The sequence below is a fragment of the Ipomoea nil genome, unplaced genomic scaffold, assembly GCF_001879475.1.
Source record: "Ipomoea nil cultivar Tokyo-kokei standard unplaced genomic scaffold, Asagao_1.1 scaffold2922, whole genome shotgun sequence".
NCBI lineage: Eukaryota > Viridiplantae > Streptophyta > Magnoliopsida > Solanales > Convolvulaceae > Ipomoea > Ipomoea nil.
The window spans coordinates 1,064,814-1,084,233 of record NW_017619350.1 but is presented as its reverse complement, the minus strand read 5'-3'; the positions used below and the strand labels follow the sequence as shown (position 1 = coordinate 1,084,233).

The 19,420-nt window shown below is 37.6% G+C and overlaps 4 protein-coding genes across 4 annotated transcripts; all 4 read left to right on the top strand.

The window, feature by feature from the left end:
* Positions 1-14: 14 nt before the first annotated feature.
* Positions 15-4,186, top strand: LOC109161366 (putative fucosyltransferase-like protein). The gene is made up of 7 exons (XM_019309729.1): positions 15-768; positions 1,161-1,321; positions 2,460-2,701; positions 2,777-2,881; positions 3,105-3,261; positions 3,358-3,585; positions 3,749-4,186. The coding sequence occupies exons 1-7, from the start codon at positions 328-330 to the stop codon at positions 4,002-4,004; spliced, it is 1,590 nt and encodes a 529-aa protein (XP_019165274.1). The 5' UTR covers positions 15-327; the 3' UTR covers positions 4,005-4,186.
* Positions 4,187-5,166: 980 nt separating this feature from the next.
* LOC109161365 (ferredoxin--nitrite reductase, chloroplastic-like) lies at positions 5,167-8,714 on the top strand. Its single transcript, XM_019309728.1, has 4 exons — positions 5,167-5,689; positions 6,272-6,626; positions 6,713-7,001; positions 7,870-8,714. The coding sequence occupies exons 1-4, from the start codon at positions 5,302-5,304 to the stop codon at positions 8,605-8,607; spliced, it is 1,770 nt and encodes a 589-aa protein (XP_019165273.1). The 5' UTR covers positions 5,167-5,301; the 3' UTR covers positions 8,608-8,714.
* A 3,895-nt stretch (positions 8,715-12,609) lies between these two features.
* On the top strand, positions 12,610-16,499 carry LOC109161368 (LAG1 longevity assurance homolog 2-like). The gene is made up of 6 exons (XM_019309733.1): positions 12,610-12,926; positions 13,623-13,828; positions 15,070-15,225; positions 15,677-15,862; positions 15,958-16,136; positions 16,228-16,499. Exons 1-6 carry the CDS (start codon positions 12,810-12,812, stop codon positions 16,245-16,247), a joined length of 864 nt encoding a protein of 287 aa, XP_019165278.1. The 5' UTR covers positions 12,610-12,809; the 3' UTR covers positions 16,248-16,499.
* A 1,458-nt stretch (positions 16,500-17,957) lies between these two features.
* LOC109161369 (ethylene-responsive transcription factor ERF109-like) lies at positions 17,958-18,950 on the top strand. Its single transcript, XM_019309734.1, has one exon. It carries the CDS (start codon positions 17,997-17,999, stop codon positions 18,810-18,812), a length of 816 nt encoding a protein of 271 aa, XP_019165279.1. The 5' UTR covers positions 17,958-17,996; the 3' UTR covers positions 18,813-18,950.
* Positions 18,951-19,420: the final 470 nt, after the last annotated feature.

The following is a 19,420-nucleotide window of genomic DNA, read 5'->3' as shown; positions in this document are numbered from 1 at the left end:
TTTACCATTTATCTTCTTCTTCTTGTGAACCAAGCGGGAGAGAATCTAGCACAAGCGAGGTTCACGGCTGCACCCAAAACGAACCAATAGACCCAACGAGGCGTAGACTTTGAGATTACCAGTTCAATCTGGCAATCCTACTTTATGGTTCTTAAACTTGACTTTCACTCCTATAACGCCTTTCATTCCCACCAACCACTCAAGTGCATCAACTTTTTCCCTCTGAACAACAATACACTCTCACCAAGCTCTCTTCCTCTTCTTCAATGGTTGTGGAGGATTAAGCACCCGAGAAGGTTGAGATATCCAAACTAATTGAAGAAAAATATGGCCTCATCAGCTCCCACGCTCCCAATTCAGAGGCTTCCGAAAATGGAAGATGGGCCCACTTCAACTGGGTCGCCGCCGTACTCCAACAATCCGAAGAAGAGGTGGTCCAATTGGCTGCCGTTGTTCGTAGCCCTAGTGGTGGTAGCTGAGATCGGTTTTCTGGGCCGACTCGACATGGCAAAGAATGTTGACCTGGTCAACTCTTGGGCTGACTCCTTCTACCAGTTCACCACCTCGTCTCGGTCGTCGATGTCCACCGTCCCCTCCGCCGCCGCTGACGGTTTTACTGCTCGCGGCGCCGATGAGGCCGGGATCACGGCTGAGCGGGATCCGCGCCCCGGATTGGAGAGCTGCGAAGAGTGGTTGGAGAAGGAGGATACCGTGACTTATTCGAGAGATTTTGAAAATGACCCAATTTTCGTACACGGTGGCGAACAGGTTCGTCCACATGCATGAAACCTACTTGTCGCTGTTCCTATTTCTATTTCAGTTAATATTCCCCAGTTGATTCAGTTTACATATATAGCTAATGTTTTCCATATGATTAAGTGAATTAATCTTGAAACAGAAGAAAAATAGCAATCCTTTTAGATTGTAGCTTCTGCACATTAACTGTATGATGAAATCACTGGAATCTTAAAACCAGAGCTGTGAAGCAATGAGCTTAGAAGCTTTATCTGAAGATTATATATATACCCTCTTAACATTTCTGCTAATGCAATTGTGGATTGTAAGACTGGAACATTGGCAAAGAGGGAGAAGCTGCCAGAAGATTGATGCATTTCATGTTTTGTTTAAATACCAACAACTTTCTCGTATTTGCTGTCTAGGAATGGAAATTCTGTGCTGTGGGGTGTAAATTTGGAGCTCAAGCTGACAGGACGCCGGATGCTGCATTTGGAATGCCTCAATCAGCTGGCACAGCTAGTATACTTCGGTCGATGGAATCTGCAGAATACTATGCTGAGAACAACATTGCTATGGCAAGACGGTGGGTAAGCACACTGTGAAAGGACTCACGGTATTAGGGTATTATTTCGTTGAGCTAAAGGCTTGTGCACATGACCATCTAAATCTTCACTCTCTCACTGAAATTTGTGTTTGAACTTATCTTTAGAAATTCTGTCTGGTTATTTGCTTAGGTTATAATTTTTTTGCTTGATGACTAGATGAAGAGCCACTTTAAAGTATCAATTTTATTTTTCTAAAATTTCTTAAAGTTTGTCATTCAATGTCACAAGGCATGCACGCTATTTTGAGACTGAATGATTCTATGACCTCCATTTGGAGACTTGATCTATCTGTGGGCTTTGGCATTCATGCCCATTTGTAATCATGATGGTATGTATGATTGACTGCAAATCTGACTCTCTGACAGTTAGAGAACCAACTTCCTCTTCAGATTTGTTAATCTGAATAGTAATGAAGGAAAGAGAAGGATAGTGAAGCACATCAATAGAATAAGATGTGTTAATATAGGTTGCTTTGATTTGTGGTGGGATGCTCAAGTGCAAAATCTGGAAAGGCTGCAGGGATGGGATTGGGTGAGAGTAGTGGAAAGATAGGAAATGTGAAATCAGCAAAGTTATCAGTATTGTATATAGACATGAGTGTCCAGTAACTTTGTGGATCTTTTGATTTCATTTCGATGACATGGCAAAATCACAACCTCAGTATGCAGTTAGGAGAAAGCGTGTAGATCCTTACAGTTGAAAATAATTGCACTCTTTTCTTTGTTGATTCCAATGTGAAAATTATGTTCTTGACTTATCAGTTATACTTGAGACTCAAGTTTAGATACAGCCAGTAACCCTGAGAGGGCTTTCAGAGTTTACACCAGCTTTATGTACTATTTTATTACTTGTACATGCACATTGCCTTCAAGTTGGGGCTTCTGAAGATGTCAATTAAGACAAGGACAATTGTGTATTAGTATAGGCGTGTCTTGCACTTCAACTTCTGCAATACAAAACTTGTATATGGATCACACATTTTGAAATATGGAACCTTTTTTTTTTTTAATTGAGAAATTTATGGATCTTACTTTAGTAGAGATTTTATTTCATATTAACACAGTTGATTCAGAGAACATTATGTAACTAACTTTTCTAAACTCTATGATTTATTAGGAGGGGATACGACATTGTAATGACTACAAGTCTTTCTTCAGATGTTCCTGTTGGATATTTCTCATGGGCTGAGTATGACATTATGGCACCAGTCCAACCTAAGACACAGAAGGCTCTGGCTGCTGCATTCATTTCTAACTGCGGTGCTCGCAATTTTCGGTTGCAAGCTCTTGAAGCACTTGAAAAGGAAAACATCAGCATTGATTCTTATGGCAGTTGTCATCGAAATAAGGATGGCAGAGGTTAGAATTTTTTTTGCACACGTGTGTGTGTGTGTGTGTGTTTAAATTATTTTTAAATTTTTATTTTTGTTACAGTGGACAAAGTAGATACTCTGAGGCACTACAAATTCAGCTTGGCTTTTGAAAATTCCAATGAGGAGGATTATGTTACTGAAAAGTTCTTCCAATCTCTTGTAGCTGGTATTGCTTCCCATTTTATTAATTGTTCTTAATTCTACACCCCCTTAGGCTCTGCTTTCCTTGTTACTCTACTCAGATATTAATCTATTTTTTAAAGATTGTTTCTGTATCAATAGTTTGTTTTTTCTCCTCAATCTTGAAAATTCTTGAAAAGATATGTAAGTTGGTCTTAATGTTAGCTGCCTGCTGATAAAGATTTATCTGGGGGGGAAAAAACTCGTAGGTTCTATCCCTGTTGTGGTTGGTGCTCCAAATATCCAAGAATTTGCTCCTTGTCCTGGTTCAATCTTACATATAAAAAACATTGAAGATGTTGAGTCGGTTGCCAAGACAATGAAGCACCTTGCTGAAAATCCGAGTGCATACAATCAGTCTTTAAGGTGAGGATAAATGCTGCATTCATTTTCCATGCCAATTGTGGAACAATACATGGATTCGCTTCGTTTGTGCATAAAAGTTTAGTGTTTATTCGTTAGGTGGAAGTTTGAAGGTCCATCTGATTCTTTCAAAGCCCTAGTTGACATGGCAGCAGTTCATTCATCTTGTCGTTTGTGCATTCACTTGGCAACAAAGATCCAAGAGAAAGAAGAGAACAGTACAAACTTTGCAAAACGTCCCTGCAAATGTACAAGAGGTTCGGAAACTGTTTATCATGTATATGTACGTGAAAGAGGGAGGTTTAAGATGGAGTCTATTTTCTTAAGGTATATTCATCAATGCCTCGGGCTTATGCTTTTGGCTTTGTTATTTATGAGTTTCTTCCTATCCACTTTTATGCATAATGTATCTTGGGGAATAGGCAACATCACAAGGGATGGGAAGATTTTTGGAACTGCCAACTACTAAATTCCTCACTATTTTTGACAGGTCAACTAATTTAACAATGGAGGCGTTCAAATCGGCAGTGTTACAGAAGTTCGAGTCTCAAAACCACGTCCCCATTTGGAAAGAAGAAAGGCCCCCAGTTCTGCGAGGAGGCGATGAGCTCAAAGTGCATCTCGTATATCCTCTTGGCTTGACTCAGAGACAGGCGCTTTATTCTTTCAGGTTTAACGGGGATAGTGAGTTTAGGAAGCATATAGAAAGCAATGCATGTGCAAAGTTTGAAGTCATATTTGTATAAGATCAGCATAAAATTTTCGTGTTCTGTGACACAGTTAACTTTAGGCTTTAGAAGTGTAGGCTGTAGTTTTTGTAAACGTGATCTTGATGTCTTGTTATACACTCTTTTGTTGTAAGGTTTACCCTACATGGAATCCATTGTTTCCGACATGAATTTCAGTGTTTGTGGGCAAGTTGACATAATTTATGACAAGTTGACAACACTGATTGATCGTCTGTTTCGGTTGAACTACATTGCTTTCTCCGAAGGGTTTGTCCATCCGGGGCAACTCGGTAGAAGCCGTGGAGGTGGCCTTGGCCCTTGGGGCTTCCTGTAGGACAAAATATCCTTCAAATCCTACTAGGGCTATGTCATGGTTGGTTTTTGGTAAACAATAACCTATTATTGCACACTTGTAACCCAGATAGTAGATTGTGGGTAAAGATACATGATCGAGTCTTTAATAGTTATAGTGTGAGAGTTTAACTAATAGAATATTTTGTAAGCACAAATACTAATTCTCTTATTTAATGAGTCGCTGAATCAAATGAATTTAAATTGAACCCATTTAGCACAAACTTGTTGGCACCCCCACCAGCCTTTATATCTTGTCACACAATAGTTATTGTGTGGACCGTAGCTCACATAACTATGTGGATCATGATCTAAAAATAATGTCGTTTCGTGTAATTTTTTTCTCGAAATCTACTACAACATATATTTTTGTAACTTATAATGTACGTTATTACAAAGTATAATGTACATTCTAACTCATAAAATATATTATCTTACTCTAAAAATTAATATATTGTATACTCCGTATTATTTTAAATTTTTAACCTATAAAATATATTCTTCTAACTCATACAACAATGTCTTTTTAAATCGCGGTCCGCACAACCCTTGTCGCATGTGTGATGTGCCTGCCCATTTGCTCCTCTTACAATGAATTGAATGAATTTTGTAGACTAGCAAGTTGCATTTTACTAATTTCCAAGAGGCATTGCGGCGTAACGAAACCCGTCCCAAGGATTCATCCAAAAACCATTCCGGTAAATTCCAGCAGCAAACAGAAATGATACGTGTCACAACCTACAAGGCCCCACAATTCTAAGTGTAGAAAATGCAACTTTGAACATTAAAAAGCGTTGAAACAAGAAAAACGACCCCTTCCTCCTACGAAAGGTCACTCCCTAACATGGCGGCACCAGCCCCTAAACACTACAAAAACGGCACCTCTCTCACCTCCCCTTCCGCCTTTCACCGCTGCCGCCGCCGCCGCAGCCACCGCCTCCAACTTTCTCCATAATTCATCAAAATGGCATCACTTTCCGCTAAGTTCGTGGCGCCATCGTTGCCAAATCACAGAAACGTTAAACTGACTAAGTTCACTCGCCTCCACGCGACTCCGCCACAGACGGTGGCGCCACCAGCATCCGGATCCGCGGAGATCGACCCCGCAAGACTGGAGCCCAGGGTGGAGGAAAAAGATGGTTACTTTATACTCAAGGAAAAGTTCAGACAGGGCATAAATCCCGCAGAAAAGGTTAAGATTGAGAAGGAACCAATGAAGTTGTTCATGGAAAATGAAGTTGAAGAGCTTTCCAAGATACCATTTGAAGAGATTGACCAGTCCAAACTTACCAAAGATGATGTTGACAGTAGACTCAAATGGCTTGGCCTCTTTCATAGGAGAAAGCATCACTGTAAGTTTGACTCTATCCAATATTTTCCCATCAATTTACATAGATTTTTGTTTCTTTTCTTGTCTTTCAAATTATTCTTACATTTGATTTATCATCTTAAGTAGAATCTAGGTCTCTTTGCCTATATTAAATTAGCATTTCAGGCCAAGACCCTTGTGATCTAGTGGCACCAAGTTGCTCCCATATGGGAGGTTGTGCGTTCGAGCCTGAGAGACAATATTGACTCTGTGTGCTTCAGTAGGTTGAGAAAGTAGTTATGAACATATACTGCATTGACATTTCAGTGTTAATTGCAATCACTACTCGAGAGTGTAAGGATTCTTTGTGCTTCAGTAGGTTGAGAAAATAGTTATGATCAGATACTGCATTGACATTTCAGTGTGATAAAAGATCACATAAACCAATTTTAGATTGCCCGTAGCTTAAACCAAAAAGTCCCGCCCGTCGAGAGTAAAACTTGTAATCTTATAGTTGCTAATTCAACAGTTGATTAACTTGGTTGGGGTTGCCCATTTCAGTGATTTCTTGTAGCATGTGATGAAGGGATCTCCTATTTATTTATGTATTTGAATGTGTAATTAGATGGAAGGTTTATGATGAGATTGAAGCTACCAAATGGGGTTACAACCAGTGATCAAACAAGATATCTAGCAAGTGTTATCAGGAAATATGGGAAAGAGGGCTGTGCTGATGTTACAACCAGGCAGAATTGGCAGATCAGAGGTGTTGTGCTGTCTGATGTGCCTGAGATTCTGAAGGGACTTGATGAAGTTGGGTTGACTAGCTTGCAGAGTGGCATGGATAATGTCAGGAATCCAGTTGGGAACCCTATTGCTGGAATTGACCCTGATGAAATTGTTGATACAAGGCCTTACTGCAATCTGCTCTCCCATTTTATCACTGCTAATTCACAAGGCAACCCTGCTTTTACCAACTTGTAAGGCTAATTTGTCCAACACATTAGGTATAACTACCATACTGCGACTGTTAAGACTCGATTTTGTGTCTGTTGTTCTTTTGCAGGCCGAGGAAATGGAATGTTTGTGTGATAGGGACTCATGATTTGTATGAGCATCCCCACATCAATGATCTTGCATACATGCCTGCCATGAAAGATGGGCGGTTCGGCTTTAACTTGCTCGTGGGTGGATTCTTCAGCCCCAAGCGATGCGCTGAAGCTATCCCTCTAGATGCGTGGGTGCCCGGAGATGATATTCTCCCGGTTTGCAAAGCTGTACTGGAAACCTTCCGAGATCTTGGCACTAGAGGGAACAGACAGAAAACAAGAATGATGTGGTTGATTGATGAACTTGTAAGCTTTCATACTCCCCCTTCAACTTCACTACAAACTCTTTATTTGATTTGATCTTACAATTCTATTAATCGTTCGAACTTCTCTAAATGTTGTCCCAATCAAAACTTTTTATCTAATCCTACAATTGCATTAGTAGCATTAGCAATTCGAAGTTTTCTAGATCTTGTCCGGTTCGGATCAAAATTCTTGTTAGCAAGAGCTTATCAGCCAAAAGCTATAGCTTGCGCTCTGATATCACTTCTTAGGATAAGTATTTACCATTACATCAAAATTATAGCTAGTACTAAATACATGATTTTATTTCTTCATCTGCATAACAGTTAGTCTCACATTTCAAATATAAGGGTTGGACTTGACCCTTCCCCGATGCTAAATTTGGCCCTTGAGGGTGCAATTCTTTTTGTGATCTTACAATTATATTGACCCTGTTTGGTAACATAGTTACCTTATTAGTCAATTTTGACTTATTTGATCATTATTACCAGTTTGACTTGGTTAAACAACTCATATAAGTGTTTGATTAATTAGCTTTTTTTGTAATAGCTTATTGTTCCAAAATACTAAAATTTAAAAAGCTACTCCTGGATCACCTTTTTTAGAAAGTCATTTTGCATGTAATTAACTCTAATTTACTAAACATCTTTCGACAATTAGCTAATACCATTAACTAGTCAAAACCACTAACCCAATCAGCTAACACTATTTATTGAACACCCCATTAACAACATTAGCAGTTTGAACTTCTTTAGAGCTTGTCTTGACCAAAGCTCTTTATTTGATCTTACAGTTGCATTGACAGCATTAACAATTCGCTTACTAAGTAAGTAACTGTCCTAATACATTGAATCCTAATTTCAAAATGCAGGGCATAGAGGGGTTCAGAGCAGAGGTGGTGAAGAGGATGCCATGGCAAGAGCTAGAAAGGGCAGCTGCAGAAGATCTGATCAAGAAAGACTGGGAAAGGAGAGAATGCCTGGGCGTTCATCCCCAGAAACAGGAAGGGTATAGCTTCGTCGGCCTCCACATTCCAGTGGGCCGCATCCAAGCCGACGAAATGGACGACCTAGCCCGTTTAGCCGACCAATACGGTTCCGGCGAGCTCCGCCTCACCGTCGAGCAAAACATCATAATCCCCAACGTCGAAACCGCCAACGTTAATGCTCTTCTAAAAGAGCCTCTCTTGAACCACAGATTCTCCCCCAATCCCCCCATTCTCATGAAGGGCTTGGTGGCCTGTACGGGCAACCAGTACTGCGGGCAGGCCATCATAGAGACCAAAGCCCGCGCCCTGAAGATCACGGAGGAGCTCCAGCAACGCGTGGCCGTGAGCCGCCCCGTGAGAATGCACTGGACGGGCTGCCCGAACACCTGCGGGCAGGTCCAAGTTGCAGACATAGGGTTCATGGGATGCTTGACGAGAAAGGAAGGGAAGACTGTGGAAGCTGTTGATGTGTACGTGGGAGGGAGGATTGGGAGTGATTCGCATTTGGGAGATGTGTACAAGAAGTCTGTCCCTTGTGAAGATTTGGTGCCATTGATTGTTCAACTCTTGGTGGAACGCTTTGGTGCTGTTAAACGGGAGAGGGAAGAAGATGAAGATTAAGAACTCGCAATGATACTCTGTTTTTAAGGCTTCATACTTTCCAAAAAATAAAATATTTGTACTTTGGCATATTTTTTAATATTTGGAAAATGAATTGTATTTTTAAAAGAGTAAATACTCAGAATGGTCCCTCGATTATAGCTAAATTTATAAATTGGTCCTCGACTTTCAATTTCAACCAATTAAGTCCTTAACTTTGTAATTTTGACACGATTTGGTTCTTCATCTATTTGATCGTTTGTTGACCGTGAACGACGATCTCTAGAAGAACCTTCAGCTCCTCGTCGGAGCACATGGAGACCTCCTGGATGACATTGCACTGGTTCGGAAACACGTCGTCTTCTTCGCTCTGGTACGAACTCAACTACATTGAATCCAAAGGGAGGATGAAGAAAGGCGACCAGATTTGGTAGATTGCTTTCGGCAGTGGATTCAAATGTAACAGTGTGGTCTGGAAATGCAACCAGAACTTTAAAAAACCAACGATGGACCATGAAATTACATATATATCCTCAAAAATCACAGTCAACAAACGGTCAAATAGACAGAGGACCAAATTGTGTTAAAATTACAAAGTTAAGGACTTAAATTGGTTGAAATTGAAAGTCAATGACCAATTTGTGAATTTAGCTATAGTCGAGGGATCATTTTGGGTATTTACTCTTTTTAAAATAAACAAAAAAAGATTTCATTTGCCAAACACCTTATGCTCATATGACATGTATGAACTCTCTTATATGTGAGGTCATGAGATCAAATCTTAGTGATATTTAGAATCTCCTATAATAAAATTCTTACTTCATACCTGTCTCTGCGGAGATTTTGAGGGTGCGGATAATACCTAACCCGCAACTCTAATTATTAATATTACACTCAAATCTAATAAAAATTTTATACTACAATTTTAATTATTACACGAATTTTTTTTATAAAAAATTGAACATAATTCTAAAATTTAATAAGCGTAAATGAAGTTAATCGTTAATTAAAACTAAAATTGCGTCGATAGTATAATTGTATTAAATGTTTACTCATAATGTTATTTGTGTTGTTCCTATTCAATTTTCATTAACAAAAAACAAAGAAGTTTAATACATTATGCATTTTAATTATAAAATATACATAAACTTATATAATAAAAGAATACTAATAACAATATATATAAGTGCAGGTGTGTGTGCGGGTGTAGGTGCGGGTGGGGGGCGGTGCTACCTCCCCCGCACCCGCCCCCATACCCATGCAGATATACAAAATTTCTTCCATACCCGCACCCATTACCCAAATTGTACGGATATTTTAAAACCCGTAGGAACGGGGACGTGGGGAACCCATTAAGTGCGGGTAGAATTGTCACCCTAATGATATTACAATTTAATAGAGTCAGTACTAAAAAAAAGAATTTCTTTTAAAATTTTGATATTCATAAAATGTATATATATATATATATATATATATATATATATATATATATATATATATATATATATATATATAATGTGAGCTCTCTAACTCTGGTATTGGTCAATCAAACATGATGGAGTAGAACATCACCCTCACATGTATTACGGAGTATTCGCTAATATACGTCCAAACAAGGCAAAACAAACTCTTTCGTTTTCCACTGGGGTCAATATGTGACAACTCACAAGAGTTGTCATTAAAGCATTGTTTATAGGAACTATCTATTTTGAATCGTGGGTCCAATCTTTCAAGCCTATGTATTAATTTTTTGAAAGATTGGTCCAAACTCAAATGGTTATGAAATATGATGGGTAGATTGTTTTGGCCTACAATAAACCAAACTAGCTTAGTTGACTTGTAACAAACACATACCTTTGTTGCATTGTCTAAATTGAAGCATACCGTATATCTCAACTAAAAGTCTAAATTAATAATTGAATTGTATATTTATGTTTATGTATTATATGCTCAACACGTTCCTCGCATATGAGCTTTATTTACTTTTACAAGCTCCAAACAATCATAGTCTTTTTACCAGGTGACATACAGATTCAAATCCATGATCTTTGATAATGAGGCTAACTCTAAACATGTGCTCCATCTCAATGCAACTATAAAACTAAGTCAATAGTTTGATTACTTATTTACTTTTTGAATTAGTGGGAGGGACCCTAAAATTGTACATTTAATTGTAACTGTTAAGACACTTGATTGGTGATCACATTAGCCAAGCAAAAGGACAAAAGGTGCATATTAGTCTATTTACAAGGTATCATTGTGGTATAGGCAAATTAGATACAGAGCTCATTAGACTCTTACTAATTATAAAACTAGGATGAAAAAAGTAAATAATAATAATAATAATAATAATAATAATTATTGATAGATACTCAATATTTAAACCCAGTTAAACCGCCTAACCTCGATTAACCCATCTAAACTCAGTCAAAATCCTACTAATTAAACCCCATTTGACCACCCTTAAATTATCCTAATAAAACCTATTTAACTACCTCATCCTAACCCCCAACTTAATACCCATAACCCCTCATCCTATTTACTACCCAATTAAACCACCATTACCACCCATTATTTCCCCATTAATTACCCATCTCCTACCAAACGTCTACCCCTCACCTACAACATATTATTCCATTAACTACCAATTAATTACATATTTGTTTCTTCTTATAACCTCCAATTTATCACATATAAAGCCTAATAAATCCCTTGTTAATTACCCAACAGCCATAATCTTGAACTTTGTTACTACAAAAGGAAGAAAGGAAACAAGAAAGGGGGCCATCTCATTCATCTTCACATGGGAGGACTCTCCCAAGAAGACCACCTACTATTCTTTCTTAAGAAGGCATATCACTCATCCTCACATGGAAGCACTCTTCCTATACTACTCTCACAACAAAAAGACTATCAAAAAGACTACATTCAAGGCTAGAGAGAAGAAGATATATCATCATTCTTACACTACTACATGTACAAAATAGCTCTACAACATGTACAAAGACACCTCCAAAATACATAGTGAATTTAGGCTTGACACCGTCCAAAAAGGCCCGTGGTTTTCACCCTTCAGTTTCCTCGTAAAAATCATTGAGTCATACTTCTTCTATTTTAATAGCTTTATTTGAAAGGTGAATCCACCAACCACGGTTGTGTTAGACCTCCCTGGGCCTAAAAACCTAAAATCAACAACAACAACAACAACAACAACAACAATAATAATAATAATAATAATAATAATACAAAGAAGTCATCCCCATGAATGTGGAATTTGAATAATATAACTGATTGATCAATTTTATACAATTAAAAGAAAAAAAATTAGTAGAAGCAATCAAGCAGTGTTGTCGAATGTAGTAGACTATAGAGTGGAGTTTGTAGACGACATACGATTTTTTTTTGAAAAGAAAAAATATCGTATGTCGTTTACTGTCTCCACTCTATAGTCTACTGCATACGACAACACGGTTTGATTGCTTCTATTAATTTTTTATTTTAATAGTATACAATTGATCAATCTTTAATTTTAAATTATATTATTCAAATTCAACAATTCATCGGGATGACTTATTATTATTATTATTATTTACTTTTTCATTCTAGTTTTATAATTAATACGAGTCTAATGATACAATAATACAAGCCAATATAAATAAGTGAGGGATACAAGATGAGAGAAATTGATATAGAGCGCAGGACTTAAGAGATTGTGCACCTTTTCCTTGGCTAATGTGATCAGCCAATCAAGTGTCTTGACAGTTCCGTACCTTGACGACATACGATTTTTAGATAAAGAAAATTTAAAAATCGCAAAACCGCTGATTTTCTGGTAAATGGTAATGGCAGTTCGCTTGAAATCCTTGATTTGGTGTATAAGACGTATGGTATTACAGTGAGACCGCTGGGGGAGTAGCCAATAGCGTTGCGTATCCTTAGGGCCTGCGGGACCCATGGCCGCTAAAAGCCATAGGGTGGCCTCCACGGAAACACCCGTTCCGCCACTCACATGATCTCGGCCTCCGCCTTCCGGTGCTACTCCATTCCTCTCTTTTTCCCTCCGCGTTATTCTCGCTCTCTAACCACCGCCCCCAAAATCAGTGTCAGTTCGTTCTATATACACACTGCAGGAGCTCAGTGCTCGAATGCATGATTCGTATCAGAGTCGGATTGAATAAGTCTACTGAAGTGTTTTTTCAAGTTCTCGAGGCTCGAATCCGCCCATGGATTCGATTTGGTCTGAAAATGCCGTCCCCGGCGTTTCGCATTTCGCCGTCGCGACTTACTTCGCCGTCGCTTTCATCGCCGCCAGGTTCTTGCTCGACAGATTCGTCTTTCGTGTAAGCTGATTTTTAACTCTGCCGCTGTAACTGTTTGTTAACTAGATTATTACTAATGCCGTGCAATTGGAATAATGTGTTCGCATTCGCTCAGTTAGCTGCATGTTTCCATTATCGATTGTTACTTTGTTAGTTACTACACTTGCATTTTTTTAAAAATAATTTCGAAGAGTTAGTTCTTGTAAAAATATAAACTATATATTTCTGGTGATACTGTGCTGTTGATGAATGCTAAATTCATTTTTTACTTAATGTTTGCATGCTCAAATCATATTTCCTTAGTAAAGTGTATTTGGATAATAAATACAGATGCATGCATTTGTGGGATATTCTATGTTCTTTTAATTCAAGATATTGGTTAAGTGAAAATCTAGGTAATTACACAGAGGAATGGAATAAATGTTCCAGCATTTAGAAATTTAAATTTTAAGTTTCTTTTCTGTTTCATGAGAACTGATGATTCTATATATACATCTGCCTAATATTAGTCAAGAATTAAGATTAAGATTATAGTTATTATTGGCTTGGAATCTGTACAAGCACACCTGTTACACAACAATCTGGACTATTATCTGTAACAAAGAGTAGCTAAGTATTACTGTTCAAACTGGCCCAACAAATGTTAGCAAGAAAACAGAGATTCACTTTTCAGATGTAAGTTGTTTGCTGTTTCTCACAGTTGACCATCTTGTTCAGAGGCTTGCCATCTGGATGCTGGGATATGGAGCTACCCGCAACATGAATGAGGCTAAAAAGGGGAAAATTGGAAAATTCACTGAATCTATGTGGAAATTTGCATATTATACCACTGTTGAGTATTGTGTCCTAAAAGCCACCTATCATCTGCCATGGTTTTACGATATTAAGCAGTACTTCAGAGGCTGGCCAAATCAAGAGCTACAGTGAGTATTTACCTGTTATGCTTTTCACCTTGTAGTTGACCTACATTTCTTTACAGTTGGAGGAAATGAAAAGTAGATTTTAGAGTGGTGCTCTGCAAAGTCTTTCCCTCTCACATTAGTTGATTTTGTTTACTAGGAGGTTGCTTCATTTATTTATTTCATTGTAACACTTGAACTGTGATATGAATATTTTAATTAGTTCTGAATGCAAGCAGATAACCAAACTAGATTGGGATTAAGCCTTACTTGATTTACAGTTGCATGAATTCTTGTATTTCATCAAAATGCAGAATTAAATCCTGAACATATCACTTAAGTAAGTACCTTAAGTTCAGGGATCTCTTCCAAATGGTCAGTTATCAGTTACAGCCTTAACATACCTAATTTCTCTGATTTACTTATTAATGGGAAGCCACTGTTACAAAAACAAAAATACATTATTCTTAATTCTGGAGGGCATACTAGTTTGAATCACACTGATATTTGGCCCCTTATATGGATAGCTCATGTGAAATGCTTTTCCAGGTATATATGGTCTCTGGGGTTTATGAGAACTGTTTTTGTTGCAAAATATGTATAAAGAGCTCGTGAAAGATAGAATAATAACAAAATTATGTTTAGATGCTCGTAAATAAAACCAATAAAAAAACAAAATTATGCTTTATCTCGTGGATGAGCTTTATTTATTAGTTATATTACTTTTATGTTTACTTGTACTTCGATTTTTGAAAATTTTGAAATGTCATTTCCTATATATATATATATATATATATATATATATATATATAATCACTCAAATGCCTAATTTGGTTCTGGTGCATAATGGCCTATTGAGATCAGAATGGCATAGAGAAATATTTCAGTTGGTAGATGTGTAATTTCTAGAAGAGCATGCTTTAGATTTTGTCTTTTATAAATCCCTGTAAGAAAAGATTGTGCTCAGAGTATTTGCTGCCTTGTTCATCACTGAATCCTTTCATGTATTCAAGCCTTAAAAAAACCTCTGGAAGTAGGGGCAAGGTCATTTACATCTTTCCCCGAACCTCAAATTGTGGGAGCTTTAAATTGGGTATTTAGTTCTGACCTTTATATGCCTGTAACTTCCAAGGGATGCAAATGGGATGTGTCATTCAAAACTTTTCATTTTATATGCACATGTACATAATGTGTGTGTATTTGGTATAGATGCTCATACATTAATAACTGAACTGGTTTCTAACATGCTTCCTTTTCTGTGTCAGGCCTTCCATAATTCTTTTATACATGTGCCAATGTGGGTTCTATGTCTATAGCATCGCTGCCCTCCTTGTCTGGGAAACTAGAAGGAAAGATTTTGCAGTAATGATGTCTCATCATATAATCACTGTCATACTGATTTCATACTCATACATTACAAGGTAAATTTCAAAACCTGCTGTTCTTTTTAGCCTCCTGCTTTGAGGTATTTGATTGTTCATGAAGTTTATGGTCTCTTTTGGTAATTCAAGCCCCAAAAAATAAAAGCTTGCCCTCTGGCTTCTTCTGTCAGTAGAGATTCTATGATAATCAAGGATTAGTATCACTCATCATTTATTGTCAGCTTTTAATTTCTACACACCAGAAGTTCTTTATCAGTTAGGTTGGGTTTATGTTTTGTTTTGGTTTTTGTTTTTGTTTTTGTTTATCGCTACATGCTTAACATAAAATGAAGAAAGATGAAGACATTGCTTGACAGAAAGGAATATGCTGATCTTTGGAGCAAAAATAGATTTTATAAAAAAAAATGATAAAGGGATTTTGTATTGGCTAAAGAAATATAGAGGTCTAAAACAAATCTTGGGTTGGCTAATAAATCTTCCATTATTTTAGGTTTTTCCGAATTGGGTTAGTAATTCTAGCTCTGCATGATGCAAGTGATATCTTTCTGGAAGCTGCTAAACTCAACAAGTACTCTAAGAAGGAGTTTGGAGCTAGCCTATGCTTTGGATTGTTTGCAATTTCATGGCTTGTTCTACGACTAGTTGTTTTCCCATTCTGGGTCATAAAGGCTTCAAGGTATGATTGCAAATCAGAATTCAATGTCATACTTTTTATCACATCCCTGTGTGCTCTAATGGTTTTTTGATTATCTTATGGTTTGCATTCCCCAGCTTTTATATCCTTGAGGTGTTGAGGATGTCAGACAGCTATGATAAGTCATTATACTATGTCTTCAATACCCTGCTGTTGACGCTGCTGGTGTTTCACATATATTGGTGGATTCTTATATGCTCAATGATCAGTAAACAATTGAAAAATAAAGGAAAAGTTGGGGAAGACATACGGTCTGGTAAGATTTTATGAGTTTTACCAAATTATAGATTACTCTTATCTATTTATTTTACTCTATGCTAATAAATATCTATATCACTAAAATACAGATTCAGAGGATGAGGACTAGTTGGATGGTTATGCTCATCATTTTTTTCCCATTATTACATGATGGCTTGGGAAGATTGCTTATTACTCCAGTTGTTGTAGCGTTGTCTCTGCGTCTATCCCTTTACCCTTTTCAATCTTGATAGAATGATAGTAGTAGCCGTAGGCGTAGGCATATCTGTGATTTCAAGTAACGACAGTTTTGGTTGTACAAATATAGTTGTATAAATTTTCTCAAAACAAGCATATGGAAAATTTTTTTGGTTGCCCAAAAGTATCTCTTTAGCCGATAGCAAGAAGACTAATTTCTGTCTTAGCACACTAAGTGGTAGTAGACTGGTCAAATGATTTGACCCATTCACATGGGTGGAGATCGATGAGGTGTTGAACTATCACTGCCAACCATGTTGGTTAAGCATATGGAAAATGTGCTGCTCCTTGCAGTTCACTTTACTCGAATCATATACACACACTTTATTCATCTGGTCTGTTCTCCAATAACTATGAAATGCTATTTGAACTTAGCTTGCATCTAGAAACATTAGCCGTCGTAGTCAATTATATGTGTACTCCTTCTAGAAAGAAGTGCAGGATTTGGTTTAGTTACAAATCAAAACGAGTAATATTCTCATGCCGTGAACGAACTTGGGCTGAATGGTTGACTCCTCACTCTTGTATGCCCTTATTGTCAACCATCACAGCTTTTTTTCCCATTTTTTAATTGAACCCTAGCAAGACCCTAAAAGGCATGACCGCATAGTCAGCATAGACACTGAGCAATTTAACAAAAACAATAAGCTGCCAATTATTAATTATACGAAAAATAAAACAAAAAATTTATAGTACATCTTTTTTTTATTTTTTTTTAATTGGTTGATTCACACTGATTAAGGAAAATTGCTAATGTTTTATGGAATATTAATTACATAAGTTGGTTGCGTAAAGGTAATATATTTAGTGTGTAAACAACAAAAGAAAAGAATGTTTAAGATTCTATAAATGTTTAGTCCAAGTCATTGCATCAAAGTATCATATAATTATCATGCAACTCATGCAATTTATATACTTTTTAAACATTCACTTTCCGTCCATCATACAACAAATATCAACTTCAACATTGATAATTTGTTTTATAATAAATAATATATTAATTATAATTCTTTATTATATGTTTAATTTAATTTAATATAAATTAACAAAATTCATTTCGATATCTTAAAAATTTATAGAAATCTATATTTACAAATCATGTAAAAAATAAAATTATAATATATAATTTATCTATTTTATTTACAAATTTCACTTTTATTTAAAATATATATATTAAATAGGGAGTATTCATTTATTACTCAAAAAACACTAAATATAAAATCTGACATTATCTAAATCTGACCCAGCCTATTTTTGAAAGTTGAAAGAGATAAGATAACGTGCGAGTGGTCCACGTGTCAGTTAAAAGTACATGAGTCCCGTATAACCGCCATCCCGCCAGTACCTTCTTGGAAGGTAAAAGCACCGTGTGAACACGCCTTGAAGATGACGTTAGGCTGTCCAAGTCACCCACTGGCACCTGAAAATTGATACACAGTCTCGCCACGTCATACAAGAAAGCACTCGGAAATACCCACGTGCGAATAAAAGATTGTCAATCTCTCCGTATGACAGATCAACACCGCGTGTTAAATAAGTGTGAACTGTGGAGACTCCGACGCCATATATATAAGCTGCCAAACTCCCCCGACCGTGTTTCAAAGACAAACGAGTTTTCAGCATGCAGAGGATACCCAAGAGGGTTAATAAACAGGCTGAAGTATTCTCCTCCTCCGCCCAAGCGCCGCCGCGTCTCACCGGCGACCAGGAATACTCCGTCATGGTCACCGCCCTGAAGCACGTCATAGATGGCAGCGCGGCCGCCGCCGCAATGGAGTCCAATTTTGATCGCGACCTCCATTTCGAGTCTCTCTCTGCCGCCTCGACCTCGACGGCACGAACAGAGGTGCCGCCGGTGTTCCGCGTCCCGGAAGGACAGACGTGCCAGTTCTGCGAGATCAAGGGGTGTTTAGGCTGCAACTTCTTCGGCGCGGCGCCGGAGATTGCCGCTGCCGCCGAAGATAAGAGGAAGAAAAATGCGGGTAAGAAGAAGAAGAAGAATTACAGGGGCGTGAGGCAGAGGCCGTGGGGGAAATGGGCGGCGGAGATTCGAGACCCGCGTAAGGCGGCTAGAGTCTGGCTCGGAACTTTCAACACCGCGGAAGAAGCCGCCCGCGCTTACGACAGAGCCGCCATCGAGTTCAGAGGCCCGCGAGCCAAGCTCAATTTCTCCTTCGCCGATTACACTTCATACGCGCCGCCGGAGCAGAGTACTTCAAGCGTTTCTTCATCTCATCCTCATCCTCATCCTCCTCAGCCGCTGCACCTACAACAACAACAATCGCAGCACGAAAACATGGGATTCGTAGGAGGTACGAGGAAGGAAAAAGAACTCTGGGAATTCGCCGGAGACCAAGATTTTCAGGACTTGATGATGATGATGGATTTCAACGCCGACTCTTCTGATTCAGCCAGCGGAAATCTTCACAGCTTTTAGAAAAACAAGATGACAAGAGAAAGAGCTCTGTTTTCTCAGATTTTTTTAAAAAAAGGCATCCGATTTTACTTTTACAAAATTTGGTCCATCTGTACCAAAGAGACATAATTCAGACAATTTTGATTAAATTTTATGTAACTAATCAAAGTTGTATTATAAATAAATAACGGTCCTATTTGTTAAAATAATTAGGCAATTGTGACTTGTTTGATCACTATTAATTGTTTGACTTGATTAAAAAAAATCAATAAGTGTTTGATTAATTAGCTTTTTCTAACTCTAAAATGTTAAAATTCAAAAATATTGTTAAAAACAACTTTTTTTAATTAGCTTTCTGAAAAAAAAAATTTATTTCAAACAACTATCAGCTAATTTGTCAAACATCTTCCTACAATCAGCTAATGTTATCAACTAGTTATATCCATGAACAACATTTTTCCTAAAAACTATGCTAAAATAGAAGTGGAATCATTATTCTGAGGTCAGCTAACAATAATATGTGTAAATTGAAGTATACAAATCTGAAGTATTTGACATGTGCTCAATTTTGTCAGAATCAAAGAGACATTATTGGGACAATTTTGATCATAAAATCAAGTCTTTTTCCT